Genomic DNA, 17,544 nt, shown 5'->3' with positions numbered 1-17,544 from the left:
GCGACCTTTTAAAAAACAAGATATTTGCCACGGTCGATATCTCAGTTTTGCTCTTGGTTTTGGAGGATCGAATCGGATCCTCTGCGTAATAATGACATATAATTAGGAGGAAAATGCTAGATGCTTTGCTGCTGATACATTCCATGCAATTGTGAGGTCAGTGCCATGGTCACTTTGGGTGCAATGGACCGAATAGAGAGGTGTGGCTAGCCTGGCCCCCTTTGCTTGGCCATCATGCGTGTTTGATTCCTTCCTTGCCCCCAAACCGCACATTGGCATTCTCATGTGGGGTTGGCCAAGCTAATCATTCACTCCCCACCTTCTTTACTACTACCAGTACCAGCATCAAGAAATGCTGCTGCTGTTTGATTGTGAGCATTAGCTTATGGTAATGCATGCTCAGTAGAGTTTGCGTGAAGCAAACAAATCACACAGAGACTGAGTGCACACGAAAAGAAATCACAATCAGCTAATAGTACAAAGGAATTCTGATCAAGCAATCAACAGTTCAGAGTTTCAAAAGAAGAAGAAGAAGATCTTCGGTCAAGAAAAAGAAAAAGAAAAGCAATATATAAACAGTGCAGAATACTGATCTAGCACCTGTGGTCGTTTGCAAGTGCAGTGAGCACTGTGGAGGCAGCCCTGTGAGTAGGTGGCACTAGTGCTTGTAGCCAGCATGTGTTGCGGTGTGCCGTCACGCTCCTGGTCGTAGAGACTACATGCACGAATTCCAAAGAGCAGATGCGCAACAACTGATGAATGACTGCAAATGGACCCGGCGAATAATGACTGCTCGACGACGGCAAGGGAGGCCGTTTTGCGGGCAGGCACGGGCGGATTCCGCGCGCCAGAAACGGCTGCCGAAACAGTGCCGCTTCTGGACCGGCGCGCGAGCAAAAAGGCTCGAAGGCGCACCGGCGCCGACGGCGATTCGGCCGGGTTCGCGACAGCACGTCGTTCAGAGTGTCACGAGCTCCATCCAACTGTCAGCTCCGATGCGCGCCAGTCAGCTGATCGTTCCCTCGTCGCGTGTTGGCACGGCACAACTCAGCAAGAGCTTCGGCACCATATTTTATGTGCACTTATAGTATCAGAGCCATGTAAGGGCCAGGGCAGTTTTTACTTTTTAATAGACACGGGTGACGTGACTTGTGTACAACGCGGGTGTGTTTTACCATTTGGCATATATATATTCTCCAGGAACGTTTACTACAGTTTATATTTGCGCACATCGCATAAGTTGTGACTCACGGTATTTTAGGTTGTAACTCACGGTATTTCAGATTGTAACTGTGAGATGTGCGTAGTGCGAATAACAAGTTGTAACTCACAGTGTTAGCTTCTCGTGTTGCAATTATGCATTTATGGACATGAAGTTGTAACTGATCTACCTAACAAGTTGTAACTCACAGTGTTTTGAGTTGTAACTGGGGATGTGTGCAGTGCCAGTGCGAATAATAAGTTGTAACTCACAGTATTAGCTTCTCGTGTTGCAATTATGTATTTCTGGACGTGAAGTTGTAACTGGTCTACCTAACAAGTTGTAACTCACAGTATTTTGAGTTGTAACTGGAGGATGTGCGCAGTGCAAATAACAAGTTGTAACTCACAGTGTTAGCTTCTCGTGTTGCAATTATGTATTTCTGGACGTGAAATTGTAACTGATCTACCTAACAAGTTGTAACTCACAGCGTTTTAGATTGTAACTAGGAATGTGTGCAGTGCGAATAGCAACTGCGCATAGGCGCAGAATAGCCTCGCAAATACGTATCTTATAATATATAGAGTATCTCATGTGATAAATAGTATGTATATGCAGCATGTGAGTATATAAAATCATTCAAGTGACATGTATACTTTTTTAGGTGGTTTATATATATTTTTTTGAGTAGATTACATTTTATGTACAAATATGAAGGTATTATCAAAATCTATTAAAATTGATGGACTTCTTTTAATTTTTTTTTATGTAATTCACATTAGAGTATCTTAGAATGAGTATATAAGTATACTCATAGTGATAAAGGAGTATATCCGGTTCATTTATGTGGTATATCATAGTAGAGAGTATGCACTCCCAGGAGTACAGATTAGTTTTCTTCATATATATATATATATATATATATATATATATATATATATATATATATATATATATATATATATATATATATATTGTGTCTAGGCGCAGATTAAACTGCCGCTGCACTGAGGCACCCGATCGAGGCACGGTCCTCGCACTTCCTCTATCCGACCGATGTGGCTTCCACCCGTGCCCCACCGATCTCGCACACCCCTGACTGCACCCCACCAACCCCCGTGTGGATACTACCTTAGCCCACATTCCTCCCGCGCCCGGAGCCAGCGACCGACTCCGATCCCTGACAATGCCCCATTGATCCTAACTCTAATCCAGCTTCCTCCACCCAGCTCCCTACAAAAAGCACAAACAGGATTACCGTGGAGCAGTGATTTCACCCCGGTAGCCGCCGGAATCCATCGAATTTGATGCTACCCGTTGCAACGATGGCGTCACAACCTCTAATTGTGGCGAGTTTCACGACTCCGCCTGCGCCAACACTGGCGATTCCCCTGGATTTGATCAATTTTGGCGTCACGGCCTCTATGCTGGTCACACTGCTACCGCCTCCACATCCTCGCCTCCAAGTAGCGTCTTATCAGTGTCGGTTGTTAAACTCCTGCACGCAAAAAGCGATGAAGCCGCTAAAAACCAAAACTGATAGTTCGTATCAGTGCCGATTTGTAACATGAACCGGTACGGATACGGACTATCAGTGCCAATTTTAGTTACAATCGGCACTGATGGTTCATCCAAACCCGAAAATTTGATCAATTCTAATTTTGGCTCGACCAACACTTCCGTCTCCAACTATCAATGCCGATTCTAATCACAACCGGCATTGATAGTCTCTGTGGACCCAAAATTTTGTTCCAATTTGATTTTGGCTCGATCAAGTCCGGCTCATCCAGATATTGTTCTCGGCTCTTCTCTCTCGCGCGCTCATCTCCTATCCGCTCCTCTCTCTCATCTGCTCTTATATGCTCCACCCTTCTCTCATCCACTCAAGCGCCCCCTCTCTCTCTCTTATCTCTCTCCACCGAGCTGACATTGGAGTAGTGGTTCTCCTCGACGATGGTGTCCAACTTCGATGTCTGCAGCAGGACCCTGCTGCTTCCGCTAGCCGCCATGGAGGCACACGTGAAGGCCAGAGGTCCAGCAAGCTCCCCAGCCCGTGATGCTGCCAGAGCGCTTCAAATGGCCAGCCCTGACCGTGCCATCCTCAGAGGGGCTATAGGATGCCGCGTAGGATGCATTGTAGCTCCGCAGATTCAGGCCGCGGGTGGGGCGATTCACGGTGGAGACGCTACTGGTGCTCAATTCCTCAAAGCTATGTGGTTTATTATTGTGGTCAGAGCTATGTTCTTTGTTCTAATCTTATTAACCCCTTTGTTCTAATCTGACTTGTTTGATGATTGTGGTCAGAGATAAGCAATGTCTAGTATTTTACATTTTAATTCTGAATATGTCTAGTATTGTACATTTTAATTCTGACTTTGTTCTGCAAATTGTTCGATACATATTTATGTGCCTTGCTTTCATGAAAAATGCCTTGTTCAGTCCATACTTATGTGCTTGAGATGAGTCGATTTAAATTTGAGATGTGTTTGTATGGATGAGATGAGTTAATTTGAGCATGCGGCGGCAATGGTGGCGGCAGGAGCACGGCAGCGGCGGTAGCGACAAGAGCGGCAGCCAAACCGGTTCGAAAGAGCCGGCTCATTTATTTTGTTTGGCTCAGGAAACCTTTTCAGTGCTGGTTGGAGGTACGAAGTGGTAGTGAAAAACTGACAGTTAAGTCATTTTTCAACCAACACTGATTTACCTTTCTGTAGTGGTGCATGGAAAGGCTCGGCCACCATCTATCACAGCCTTGCGGGTTCGATAAGGCACGTAAAAAAGGTCCGGCTTATAGAATACCCTATTCTATAGCTGGCTATAAATTATTTTGTATATATATATATATATTACATATTTAATTCAACTCTAGTTACTGTTATGCTACTACGGGTTACAATCTACAAAATAGTAGTTACAATTCGCGATATAAAAAGTTACAACCAGACGTAAATAAAAAAAAATTGAGTTGCAATTGTGTTATGGATAAATGTAATTCCTGACGAATTCTTTACCTAATAATGTACAACCTAAGAAGCACAATTATAATCGTAGTACAATTTAAAACGTAACATCAGTCCTTTATATATATAATCGTAGTACAATTCTTTACATATTCTACGCCTATGCGCAGTTGCTATTCGCACTGCACACATCCCTAGTTACAATCTAAAACACTGTGAGTTACAACTTGTTAGGTAGATCAGTTACAACTTCACGTCCAGAAATACATAATTGCAACACGAGAAGCTAACACTTTGAGTTACAACTTGTTATTCGCACTGCGCACATCCCCCGGTTACAACTCGAAACACTGTGAGTTACAACTTGTTAGGTAGATCAGTTACAACTTCACGTTCATAAATATATAATTGCAACACGATAAGATAACACTGTGAGTTACAACTTGTTATTCGCACTGCGCACATCCCTCAGTTACAACCCGAAACACTATAACTTACAACTCGAAACACTATGAGTTACAACTTATGAGGTGTGCACAGACATAAACTACAGTGAGCATACATGCAGAATATACGTAAAGTATGTGTGTATGTGTATATATAAAGCATATTTGATACTCTGGTAATATGTATTCTCGCGTATGTATCTCATAACATAGGGAGTATCTCATGTGATAAATAGTATGTACATAAAGCATGTAAGTATATAAGATTATCTAAGTAGTATGTATAATTTTTTAGATGGTTTGTACATATTTTTTAGTATATTACATTTTTATGTACAAATATGAAAGCATTATCAAAATCTATTAAGATTGATGAATATTTTCTTAATTTTTTTTTATACAATTCACATTAGAGTATCTTAGAATGAGTATATAAGTATACTTATAGTGATAAAGGAGTACATTCAATTTATTTATATGATACATCATAGTAATGAGTATGTATTTCTGGAGTATAGACTAATTTTCTCCTCTCTTTATATATAAACTGATTGTAACTCGTTAGATTCTCGTGTTGTAATTATGTATTTCTGGATGCATAGTTATATTGATGTACTTAGCAGATTATAACTGATAGTTTTTTTAGTTATAACTGGAGATGTATGTAGTGATAAATTATAGTGCGTCTAGGCACATAATAAACTTATTATGTGTATATATATATAGTCGCCGGCAAGTAAGTGAATTTTTCAGGATAGTTTGAGCGGAGCAGGTCGTTTTATTTCATTGCTGCAGCGTGACTGTGAGGAGCCATGTTGTACGGCCGGCGAGCTACGGCGACGAGCCGACTAAGAGTCTGTTTGGTAGAGCTCTTACTGATTTAAATTCTCTGCGAAGAGTAATTCTCTGCGAAGAGTAATTCTCTGAGGAAAGTGATTCTGTGGCTGAAAGTTATTATTTGTTGATTCTCTAGTATAAACAATACGGAGGAAGTGATTCTGTGTGGGAAGTGAATCAGGATAAACTGTTTTTTTAGCTTCCCAGCTTCTAGTTTATTTTAGAGAATAACTCCCATAAATTTCACTCAGTGAGTAAAAACTAAAAGCTGACAGAGCTTCATTAATTCTAGCTAAAAAGTTCCTCTAATAGCTTCACCTAAACAGATCCAAAGTAGTAGCAGGTGTTGGATTTGTGCGCGTGTTGGGCGATCGCTGTCCGCGGCGCGACCGGCGACCTTATCCAATTCCGGGCAGTCCGTCCCCGCACGCGCACAGCTGTTGTGCACAATCCGTGTCGCCATTAGCGACCGACGCGGCAAGCGAACAGGACCGGCGACCTCGGGTCAAGTCCAACCAACGCCGGCCAGGGAATGTCTGCTTGCTCCTGTCCGGTTGCAGTCTCTCAGTCTCGGTTCTTCGACGTGCAGCAAGACGACTTCGCCTCGTACTAGTAAATTAAGGCTGTTTGGAGCGCAGATGTTTTACAGATATTTAGCAGGAAACAGCTTAATCCTCGTAAAAAATCAGGAATAATTCTTCCTAGATCTTGGTTAAAGGCTAGGAATTCTGACTCTTTAACGCCTGTAACTTGTTAGACATATGCAAGTTGCTGTCAGAAGAAGCTGTTTCTCGCCGTTCCAGAGTGTCTGAATTCGGGTCGACAATTACCTCTCGCCTAAGTACAATGACGAAGGAAAGAAAAGGAAACGGTGACACTGAGGCTCCCATCAGGTCGTCAGCTTTTGGACGATGCTGTCTCGAAGAATCTTGTGCCGCTGCTGCTTTCCATGGCCTCCAAAAACTCAACTTCTTTATGGTTTTGTTTGGTTTAAGTAGAATGTACGAGTACTACAACACACGCCTTTCGGAAGGGTCCCGGCCGCACCAACGCAACAAGTGGCGATTAGCAAGTGAAAGAGACACATGCTAAAGCAGAATGGTTCAGGTTTATAGAGGCAAAAGCGATGGAAAGTTCGTTAAAAAAAGAAATGAGAGGAGCAGGTGCTCCATTCGCAGTTCGTACGCAGAAAAGATGACATTGCCCATGGTAAAAATATTCAGCGACTCACGTTAAACTAAGTAGATCACGGCACCGAGTTACATTAAATTGGATTACATCATAGCACTGAGTTACTTTACGCTATCAGTCCGAACGATTTCCAATACAAAATTGCGAAAAGGACCCGAGTAATAACAGTCTTCGTTGATGTTGATGCGCCACAGCTTCAAATTAACAAGCAACATCAGTCATACGGCGACAAATGAATGAGAGTGCTAAAGAAAAGCTCAGTTCATCGTTGGGAGGCTCGAGGATTCATTCAGTAAGCTATAACGTGGGTACATAACAAATGCTCGATGATAAGAAAAATCTATCAACCTCTGGAGGCTAGCGGACCTCATAGTATAGTTAATGATCGTGTATGAGGAGTAGCAACAACGAACATGACACCTTAACAACCCTGTAGATGGAGTACAGGATTCGGTTCATGCATATGCAACAGGGATGGCCAGTTCAACTGGAAGATGCATGATACATTTCATCATGTTTCCTTAGACTTGCAAACAGACACATTTCAAATGAATTAACTAGGAAAGTGTAGGCACTTGCACAATTATGGTATTTCAACCCAATGTCAGGTAATAAGAGAGCTACCCAATATCGATAATAAGATATCAACTCAAAGATGATTTGTAGTCGGATGACTCGGATCCATTTATAATTCTAGATAATATTGTTGAACATGTACCGAACGATCATTTGCAATTCAAAGTGGTTCTCTCTGGATCAGCATATGAGCATTTAGAACGCACTGCTTTACACAAAGCTGTTAATCCAATAGGAAATCAGTGACAACTGACAAACAAGACACACACTATCATTAAGTTATGAAACAATATACATGCATGTTATTACACAGTGCAGTCCATATCAATATCCAATTCAAAAAACGTATTGTAGTTCCAAATAGCAATGCAAATGTAGGGAAGTGCTATCCCTTTCCCTGGGAGAGCTAGAGTCTAGAGAGAGATGGAGAGGGGAGCCAGACTTGTGAGAGTAGTGAGCGAGCCAAATGAACGGAGAGTGCCCTCTCCTTCCCTTTGGGGATCTTATACAGATGGGGAGAGAGGGGATAATTCCCATTTGACCTTTGGGAATTTCATATAATTATAAAGTTTAAAAGTCACCTTCCCTTCACACTATAGCAGAGATGGATCCATGAGAGCCCCCTCCCCTCAATTTTTGGGCATGAAAAAGAAACAAGAAGAGAAAAAAAAAGAATGGAGAAGAAAAAGAAGAGGGAGAACATCCCCTACTTGGTGATCATGATCCGTCACTACCCTGTAGTCATGCTCTAACACTAACATGATACGGTAGCCGACTAGCCATACCGAGCAGGGCTAGGGCGATAAGGACATCGACCTAGGGCCTAGCCCAAGTAGAGGCTCATACCTATCGTATCCTTCCTGGGTATATGCTTGTAATAGCGGTCCAGCTCTAGAGGCCTATATATACATGAGAAAAGGTGTTTTCTACAGGCAGAAGTCCAACTGGAAACTTTCTGGCTCTTCCCACTTTGACCCCTTCGAACTTTTTTTTTGTTTTTATACTTTGAAAATAAAAAATTGTAAAAGTAGGTACTTGTTTGAAAAAAAATGTAAAAATATGCGTCTCTCATCCACTGGAAGGACGCCAGATGCACGTCACCCTTACAACATGCGACGTTTTAAAAATAAACATATCACCCTTCTAACTGGCGACACATTTAAAAATAAAAAAGAATGTGTTCTCTTACTCTCAAAATTCAAAACAATATTGAAATTATCATAAATTTTTTTATGATGTATAGGATACTATGATCTAGCTCTAGAAAAATTCAGACAAAAATATGATTTATACAATGAGAAATAAAAAAACAAATTTTATTGTACACAATATGTGGCAACGAAGAAGGGCATTCCCGACACCCTTGGGGTTTAGGCACTCCCCCAACACACATATTCCGCAGAGAATTAAAAAGAAGGGCAAAGTACAATTTCAGATATATCATGGAACTTCAAAACTGTCCTGATGCATAAATCAATGCATATCTTTCAAAAGGACGACACGAAATATACATACTTTAACCAAAATTTGTTGCACAGCTTGCTTAAACACAGGCAATGAAGAGCCAAGGATGATGTATAGGCACGTGATACAACCACACATTACTGAGGTTAACGAGTACCACTCCCTCAAAAATGTTTCAACTTGGTAGATATCTTTTCGAATGCCAGCCAAATGAAATTGGCGGACATGCTTATGGAAAAGTTGCCTGCTTCTCAACGAAATTATATAGAACTTAACGGAATGGTTATTCAGGCCTTCTCAGCAATCTGCTAGGCTCATCTGAAATCTGCCCCGACTGCTTCCTGAACAGATTTGAAACCATCTCTTTCCAAACATTCTGCTAGCTCAGTCTGAACATATCAAGTAATCCATCAGTATCAAACTCGGAAATGATTCCTTAGTAAGTAGAAGGGAAGAAAAGGAAATTATTTTTAGCAGGATAGTGGGGCTCATTTCCAGTGAACAGTTAGATACAGGTTTACTCTGACCAAAAAAAAAATCCCTCTGTTCTTTTTTATTTGTTTGTACATTAAAGCCACCCCTCTTTCGCCTTAATAAAATCTATTTGTCTCCTAAACCACCCCTTTCTTGCCTTGCGGTCAGTGAACAAAGAGATCCGAGTCTTGTTAAAATGCAGCCCACATTAGAAGTAGTGCACTTTGGGAAAATGTAGCTATATCTCTTCTCGAAATCCTATAATATTAACTAGAGAAAGAACATTTTTCTTCACTCCTGAAACATCGAATGATGAATGGAGGGAGTAGTAATGCACTGCAACCTGCAAGCTTCAAATGTAACAAATGTGTTTAAGTTACAACCTTTATTCTGGGGATAAGAGCTGGACCACCATAGCCAAGAGCAGTGTAAAGTTGAACAAGTGTAGCTCCAGCACGGATCTTCTTGTATGCATCCTCGCCGCTGTAATTACATACATAAATTTGATTGAAATTATGTGCGTTAGAAGTGCGAAAAACCATTGAAGTAGTTACAGAAATCACATTACCTACTTACACCACCACAGCCTATGAGGGGAATCTTGCCCTGCAAGAGATGCACAAGAGTTGTTCATGAACAAGGCTCCAGTGAACAATTATTCGAATAAAATACAATGATGTGTAATAGCCTACGGCTGAGAACAGGAGATGAGGAGTAGAGAAATAGCGATGAGATAATAGATTGTATTGACATTGCTTGCCTCATACAGACTGCCAGTCTGCCACCCCTCTCTATACATAGGGGGATAATCCTAATCATAGAAGGTTACAAATCCTAATCCTAAACTGACTCCAACATATCTATTTATAACAAACCGAATCCAATACTTCTATCTATAACAAACCAACTCCAAAACTGACTCTACCTCTGACCCAACTTAACTAATCCGAATTGATTTAATTCCTTTTGAGACGTCTCCTTTGATAAATTCCGCGCATAACAAGCTGAGCTGCCAAAATATGTTTAAACAAATAGATGTAGTTTTCAAGAAAGCAACAGGGGCGGCAACAAACGTACCCGTGTAAGGATATACATCTCCCTAAGAATTTCAGTAGATAAGTCAAATAAAGGCTTGCCACTTAATCCACCAGTTTCCTGAGCCAATGGATGTGTATTTGCAGGAGGTGGTCTGGAAACTGTGGTGTTTGATATAATCTGTGTGGTCAGCAACATAGATAAAATAGTGAGAAAGGTTAGCACAAAATTTGGATGAGATGTACAATATTGGCATGAAAGTTATATAAGATTATGCTAGTCAGTGTCATAGCAAAATCAGTAGAGTAAGGATTGTCAACCTACCAGGCCATCCAACCTAAGAGCAAGAGCAACCTGGAAAACATTAAGAAAATACATAAGATTCTCAATTATATGATGGACGAGCTTGTAGAACAAGGCTAAGTTCAGCATGTCACCGCAGCAATGTCCTCGAGATCCTGCTTAGACAAGTCTGGTGCAATCTTCACAAGCAATGGTGGAGGACCATCTTCAGCCCACTGCATCTCATCTCGTGCAGCTTGCACCTGCGCATCCGGTGTAGGTCATACAAATTTCCCATGCAAACGTAGAAAACATGTACTTCAGTTAAAACAGCTACACACCTTCTTCACAAGATCTTTCAGTTGTTTTCTACCTTGCAATTTGCGAAGACCAGGAGTATTGGGGGAAGAAATATTTATGACCTGAATTAAGAGTAGGAAAGCATCCTCACAATTACACAAGGTCCAAACATACAGTCCACCCAAAAAAGCCTCAAACTTCACAATATTTCATGCTTTGTGACATAACAACATAACTAAAGTGTACTTGAGTGCATGACTTCTCTTCTCCATCATGCACTTTTCAAACAATGGACAAAACCGAGCCCAAATTGAAAAAAGAAAAGGTGCAGCCATTCTGTTTCTCTATTTGATATGCCACAAGCCCACAATAAATGAGACTGCATAACATGAATAAATGCAAAGTTTCTGATTCTAACAGCAGTATTTATCTGAGCCTACAGTCCATATGAATCTGAAGGTACCGAAGTTATAGTGTGAAGTAATCTTGTAAGCGCAAAGGATGAATACCAAGTAATCAGCATATTGTGACAATGTATGAACCCCTTGCACATAATCAGCAGCGGCATCTTCGCTAGTCTTGTTCTTGCCGAGATTGACTCCCAATATTCCAGGCCCTGCTTTCCCTCCTTGCTTTACGTCACTGGTTGACGGAGACGCGGAGCTTGGGGTTTCTTCCATCTTCCGCTTACCATGTTGTGCCCCAAGACGCTTAGCAACTACTACAATGCCTTCACTGTTGAATCCACATCGATTAATTACAGCACTGAAAAGAAAGGAAGAAAACAGCAACATAAGAAACTACTAAGTAGCATTCTGATTTTTCTGGAACTTGGTTGACATGGAACAATTTTAGTATCAATAACAAGACACAAATGCTTACCCATGCTCTCTTAATCTGAATATTCGAGGCTTGGGATTTCCCTCTTGAGGAAGAGGTGTCACAGAGCCAACTTCCACAAAGCCAAATCCCAAACCTAAGAGACCTTCAACTGCCTCAGCATTTTTGTCAAAACCAGCAGCAAGACCAACTGGATTCGCAAACTTCCTTCCCCAAACCTCTAGCCCAAGAACTGGAGGATCAGGTCTCTTTTCTCTTGGAACAAATCCATGGGCAGCAGCTTTAACAGCCAAACTATGAGCAAACTCTGCATCTAGCAGTGCAAAAAGTGGATTCACAAGTTCTGTCGACTTGAATAACCAGCCACTGCACAATCAACAAGGGCTTAGTCAAAAGTGATGCCAAATAATTTAGCAGCCCGATGAACTTCTAAAAATATCAGCATGCACAACTTTTCAAGTAGATACATGACCTTCCAAACAAAATTAGAAATACTAGAGAAGTAATGGTCAAGAACTTAATATCATGTACCAAAACTTGGCTTCATCGGCAGTACTCACGTAAGCACCTCCCGCAATGGCCAAACCTATCATGGCCCCAGTTAAAAGCCTCCCCTGCCAAAGCGAAAGACAACAGATTAATGCAGCATAACAAGAAAGGCAGTGAAAGAATCAGTCCGGTAATCAAATTCAAATCTATGACCGAGACCCGTCACAAGATTCTTCACAAGCAATTAGTTCATCACCTTTCATTTCGAAAAAGAAAAGTATTTGATTAGTATTGTTGGAAAGATCACATTTTTCGCAACATGTTTTGAATCTTGAATAATAGTGACCTGCGTCCATTGTCCATGTGCACAAGCATTAGGAAACAGGGCTTATCTTCTTATGCACATCATGTCAAAAAAGTTTGTAAATAACTGTAGTAAAAAAGGCTTGACAAAAAGACATCTTTTTTCAGAGACCCAATGCGTTAAGACGGCATGAGAACACATGGAACGAAGAAGCAGCAGCAGCATCAAGTACAGTAAGTAACGGACGCTAAAGGTACTAGGAAGCAAATAAGCAGCGCGCCGCCGGCTATGTCAAAAGCTATCTTCCGCATGCTACGTTCGGCGGCTTTTGTTGAGAAAAGCAACGGGGGGAGAGCTCAGCAAGATCAATGCACGTGAAGTGTATGTCCAAATGCCAAAGAAATGGTGGCGGCGGGAGCGGACGAGTTACCTTGCGGGGTGGCGGGGGCACCTTCTTCGGCGCGGCCGCGGCCTCCACCGCCGTGCCGGATGCGGAGACCGTGCTGGCCGCCCGCGCGGACGCGGCGGATGCGCCGCGCCACGCGGAGCCGCACAGGAGGGCGCCGCGGAGGGAGCGCCGCCACGCGCGCGCCGCGACAGAAGATAACATGGGGAGTGCTGGAGAGAGACCAGGCGCGGGAAGGACGGGAGGCGGTGGAGCGCGCGAGGAGGGCGGTGGCAGCGATGTGGGGTCAGGGCGGCTCGGCGTGGGGAGCAAGCAGGAGGAGGGGAGGGCTTAGGCTGTGTTTGTTTGTGCTCCAACCAGCTGTTTAGCATCTCTAACCCATCTATTTTTCTAGATAGGAAGCCTTTTATCTAGATTTCGCTCTTAGTTTATCAGAGTATTTCAACCGATTTTTAAATCTCGTTTTCTCAATTTAATTTTTATATATTTTATTAGTGTTCTATAAATAAAAATAATATCATATAAAATTATAAAAATACATATAAATGAGCATTAAGAAAGGAACTCAATTTTTTACAATATAATCTAGAGTAGAAATATTTTTTTAAAAAAATAGTCCATCATATAAAAAAAATATTAGTAAATTTTCTCAAGTTTTAGAAATTTATTCCATGCTCTAACAATTATTAGAAGTTATAAAAAATGGTATTTTTTAATAATTTTAGTTTAAATTTAACATAGGTTTTTAGATGAATCTAGCTAAAATAGGTTACACGTAAATTATGAAATACATAAAAAAATAGAATTTTTGAAACAACATAAAATCACTATTTAAATAGAAAATAGAAAGAGAAATTAGAGCTACCAGTAGTGTTCACTTGTGGGTCCATCGGTCAGCGTCGGTTCCTCGTCCATTCTATCCGATAGTGAGCTCTCTCCTGCTCGCTGGATCTGAAGAGTGAGACAGACGGGATAGCGAGTGCACAGATATAGCGAGGGAGTTGATAGATTGGAGACGATTTTTTAAAGCTGATCACTATTTTTGACGATAAGGAGCCCGTAAAGAGAGCCGATTAAAGTTACTCTTATACCCCTTCTAGTATGTAGAAGCACAGGTTCAAATAAACACGTACCTTTATTCAGTGTCGAATAGACGAGTAGCCAGTTGGTTCATGTCGCCCTTTTTTTCCGTCCAATCGATTGATTGTCTGGCTCTTTGCCTCTCAGGCGTGATTAGGTGGCCACTCCCGATTTTGCCCACGCGAGCTCGGTGCGGGACACGTGCTATGGTTTGGTTAGGGATTTGTCGTACATAGCGTGATGGTCCTTATCGTTTCGTCCTCGCACCGCTCGTCGGAAGAACATTCTATAAAATTCTTCACCAAAAGATCTTTACGAGACTCTGATCTATACCGTCATTCTCTAATTCAACAACTGACACATACAATTAAGAGAAAAAAAATATGTAATATAAAAAAAATCTTAAAACCGAATCTCATACGTCGTACATAGCGTGGCGGTTCTTATCGTTTCGTCCTCGCACCGTTTGTCGGAAAAACATTCTATAAAATCCTTCACCGAAAAATCTCTATGTGACTCTGATCTATACCATCCTTCTCTAATTCAATAACTGACCCATACAATTAAAAAAAATGTAATATAAAAAAAGAAATCTTAAAACCGAATCTCGTATAATTTCCCACCTCGCCAGTCACCCCCACAGACCACGCGCACCTCAGCTCTGGCGTCCGACGATTTCTTCTCAAGCAAAAGTCTCTCCGTGCTCCACCCCGCCCCCGCCGCCGGTGGACTGCTCGTGCTTCGCTGCCGAAGCCACCCCCAGTGCGGGGAGCCACTGCGGCTGCGGTTCCGATCGACGTGTTGATAAAACCTTTTCTGCAGCTGCGCGAGGTGTCCATCAACTCGGGTGTACCAGGCAGCGATCGGCCTCCACGCCATCATCGTCGTCTTGGTGAGCCAGCGTGTGGCCCATGCTATCTTTTCTTGAATCATCCAATTAGCTTAAACTTTCTTGTCTTGTTTTTGTAATCTGATTTATTTTTGTTATTTATTTGTGTGTGGCTTGATAACTAGCGTAGATGACATTCCTTCATCTCTTGGCAAGAACCAACTGTGCCTAAAAATTTAGTGGAACTATGCCTTGAATCCTTGATTGATCAAGAAATAAGCAAGAATTTGTGTATATATTTGCTCTGCCGTTTATTCCTGGATTCTTTGGCAACAACCATCACTCATACTTTGAGTATTCTTTTGCCAAGAAAATTGAGCTTGCTATTGCAATGGCTTCTACTAAGTTGTTTAAACAATACATAATTTAGTCTATAGTTTATCATCGGAAATGAAACTGTCAATATGTCGATAATGAACTGTCAATATGTCAAGCGTAGAACTAACAACTTAAAATGACTTTAATTCAGGCAACATCGTTAGAAAAATGAATCTTCAAGAGCAAGAGGAAGCAAAACAGTGGTACCTACAAGGGCTTCATGTTTCCACGCCAGGTCAAAGAGCTGCAGGAAATATGGCTTCAGCTGGTCTCCCAGGGAAGTAGATGGGTGAGCATGTCATTCTGCAACAACTGCACCTTATTGCCATTTTCACAGACTTGATTTCGTATTAGCAGTTCACGCAGTTATTTCACTTGAATTTGTGTATAGATTCTGGTACCAATCGAGGAGGTATATGGTCTCTTTCGTTACGGCTAGATGCGAGAAGTGCTGAACAAACTGAAGGAGCATATGTTGTTCGGGAGCAACTTTAGGCCTCTGTCATAACCGGAATTGATCGGCTCGCCAAGCTTGTACATGGTGATGCTGGCTGTTGCGGAAGGGGCTGTAGCACTATGTTGATGCTACTAACCTCTCTCCAATGGCAGTGACTAGCTGCTTTGCTTGTCATCTGAACTTCCTGGAGCCAATGGTTCAGTTGTTGGTAATGGTTCAAGTTTTTAATCTTACCTGAAGAAATAGTTCCAAGGTGAGAATGTAGTGGAATCGCCAAAATGACTTCTCATTTTGTTAGATGATTAATTAATAGATGTTTCATGTTGCTGGGAACTGATTAGAGGAAAGAAGCTAACAATATTCAAATTCATCTGTGGAATGTTTCAGCTTTATGGTTGAAATGCAATTTTGGTAACTATAGCTTCTTTTTTAAGGCAATAAGTATTATCTGGTATCCTGAGACAGAATTGAATGATGCAAAAAATTGACTTGCACAAATGAATGATGGTTAGGACATGTTTTTTATTTGTACCTATGTCAAATCACTACGAATTTTTTTATTTTCTGCATCTTGTGGTTTAGTTTTGAGAGGATTGACGTCTTCAGGTTTTGTAGCAAGTTTAAAGGACTATTCTAAACCTTCATTGCACTGCACTGATGGTTATGACATTCTTACATTGCAGGCATCATCTAAAATGTATTGCAGAGCATTATTTGTTCTCTTTTAGTCAAACCATGCATATATTCTTAGATATAGACGATGTTTGTAATCTTCCATAATAAATGGATGATGGTGAAATATGGCATGTGGACCTTGTTTTGCTTGATGCTCAGCTCAGGTAATAGATATATATGTTTACCATGGTGTTAGCTAAAAATATGTTCTTCCTATGATTCTTCAAAGTTCTGTTCCTGTAATCCATGCCACTGAATTTATTCTTTGTTATGATTATGCCTTAATTGTACTAATAGACACACCTTGTTCTTTTATTTGTCCATCACCTCGAATTTGTATCTAGACTAATGGGTGAAATAACTAGCTTCTTTTCGCAATTTATTACATTTCTTTAACACAACTACATGTTTGGTTCATAGATTCACTAATGCAACTTTTTATTATTTTCAGATTTAGTACATATTCTATACAGCAAGCAAGTCAAGATATATATTTGCTGATGCAATTTTTTATGGAAGATATATAGCCTTCATCTTCTTTGTGCAATCATACTTTCTTTATTGTTGCATGGTTCTTCCCTTCAAAGGTATGGCTCCTCACACACCCCTTAGTTTCCTTCCCTTTTGCCCTCCAGATCCAACTAAGTGCTATTTGCTCGAATTCATCGACAAATTATTGTCTATATATGAGCCCATATTTATCCGGTTCATGAGCCAGGCATGCTAGCAACCATTTTACCGTATTTATGTTATTGTTTGCTATACCTGTTATCACTTTCAAAATGAATTACATTGCGATAGATTTTTGTATGAATGTTACTTTACAAAATATATGTTATTTGTTTACCTATTACTTAGAGCACTACTGAGTGATCTGAAAGAATATTAAAATCGTAATCTTGCGTTTGCCTTCTATTTATCCTATATTTTAGGCTTCACACTACATCTAACCCAATTCAAAACTTCTGCAGTATATCACTAGCTGATATACTAATATCCTAAACCTCGTTTCTTACCAACACCATTATCTACCAAGGACGCGCCGGTCTCACTAGTTTTTTTATAAGAGTTTGTGTCCAGCCAGCGAAAAGCTCCTCAAACTTCATCAAAATTACCAGAAAAATGCCATCGACTTTATAAACGAAAATCGTTTTGAATTTTCCCCTTTCCGCCTCCTCTCCCCACCCGGCACCCGAGCCCCCATGCCGCTCCAATCTGAGAGGCGGCGCCTGAACATATCTCGATCTCCTTCCTCCCCGATGACCTCCTCCCTTTCCGGCGACTTCCCTAGGCCCTGCCTCCTCCATCCCCCAGCAACCT

General features: G+C 41.2%; 1 protein-coding gene across 2 annotated transcripts; it reads right to left on the bottom strand.

The window, feature by feature from the left end:
- Positions 1-8,705: 8,705 nt before the first annotated feature.
- LOC133889659 (dihydroorotate dehydrogenase (quinone), mitochondrial-like) lies at positions 8,706-13,179 on the bottom strand. 2 transcript variants are annotated; one of them, XM_062330106.1, is made up of 11 exons: positions 12,830-13,179; positions 12,138-12,220; positions 11,649-11,972; positions 11,276-11,531; positions 10,808-10,888; positions 10,622-10,729; positions 10,509-10,538; positions 10,227-10,364; positions 9,718-9,755; positions 9,533-9,632; positions 8,706-9,064 (listed from the first exon to the last, which is right to left on the bottom strand). In XM_062330106.1, exons 1-11 carry the CDS (start codon positions 13,007-13,009, stop codon positions 8,990-8,992), a joined length of 1,413 nt encoding a protein of 470 aa, XP_062186090.1. In that variant the 5' UTR covers positions 13,010-13,179; the 3' UTR covers positions 8,706-8,989. The 2 variants fall into 2 exon arrangements, with proteins under 2 accessions (XP_062186090.1, XP_062186091.1); XM_062330107.1 differs by having other exon boundaries at positions 11,276-11,501.
- Between the last annotated feature and the right edge of the window lie 4,365 nt (positions 13,180-17,544).

This window comes from Phragmites australis, chromosome 13 (assembly GCF_958298935.1).
Source record: "Phragmites australis chromosome 13, lpPhrAust1.1, whole genome shotgun sequence".
NCBI classification, from domain to species: Eukaryota; Viridiplantae; Streptophyta; class Magnoliopsida; order Poales; family Poaceae; genus Phragmites; species Phragmites australis.
Note: the sequence above shows the minus strand (reverse complement) of the source record. Positions and strands in the feature narration are given on the sequence as shown.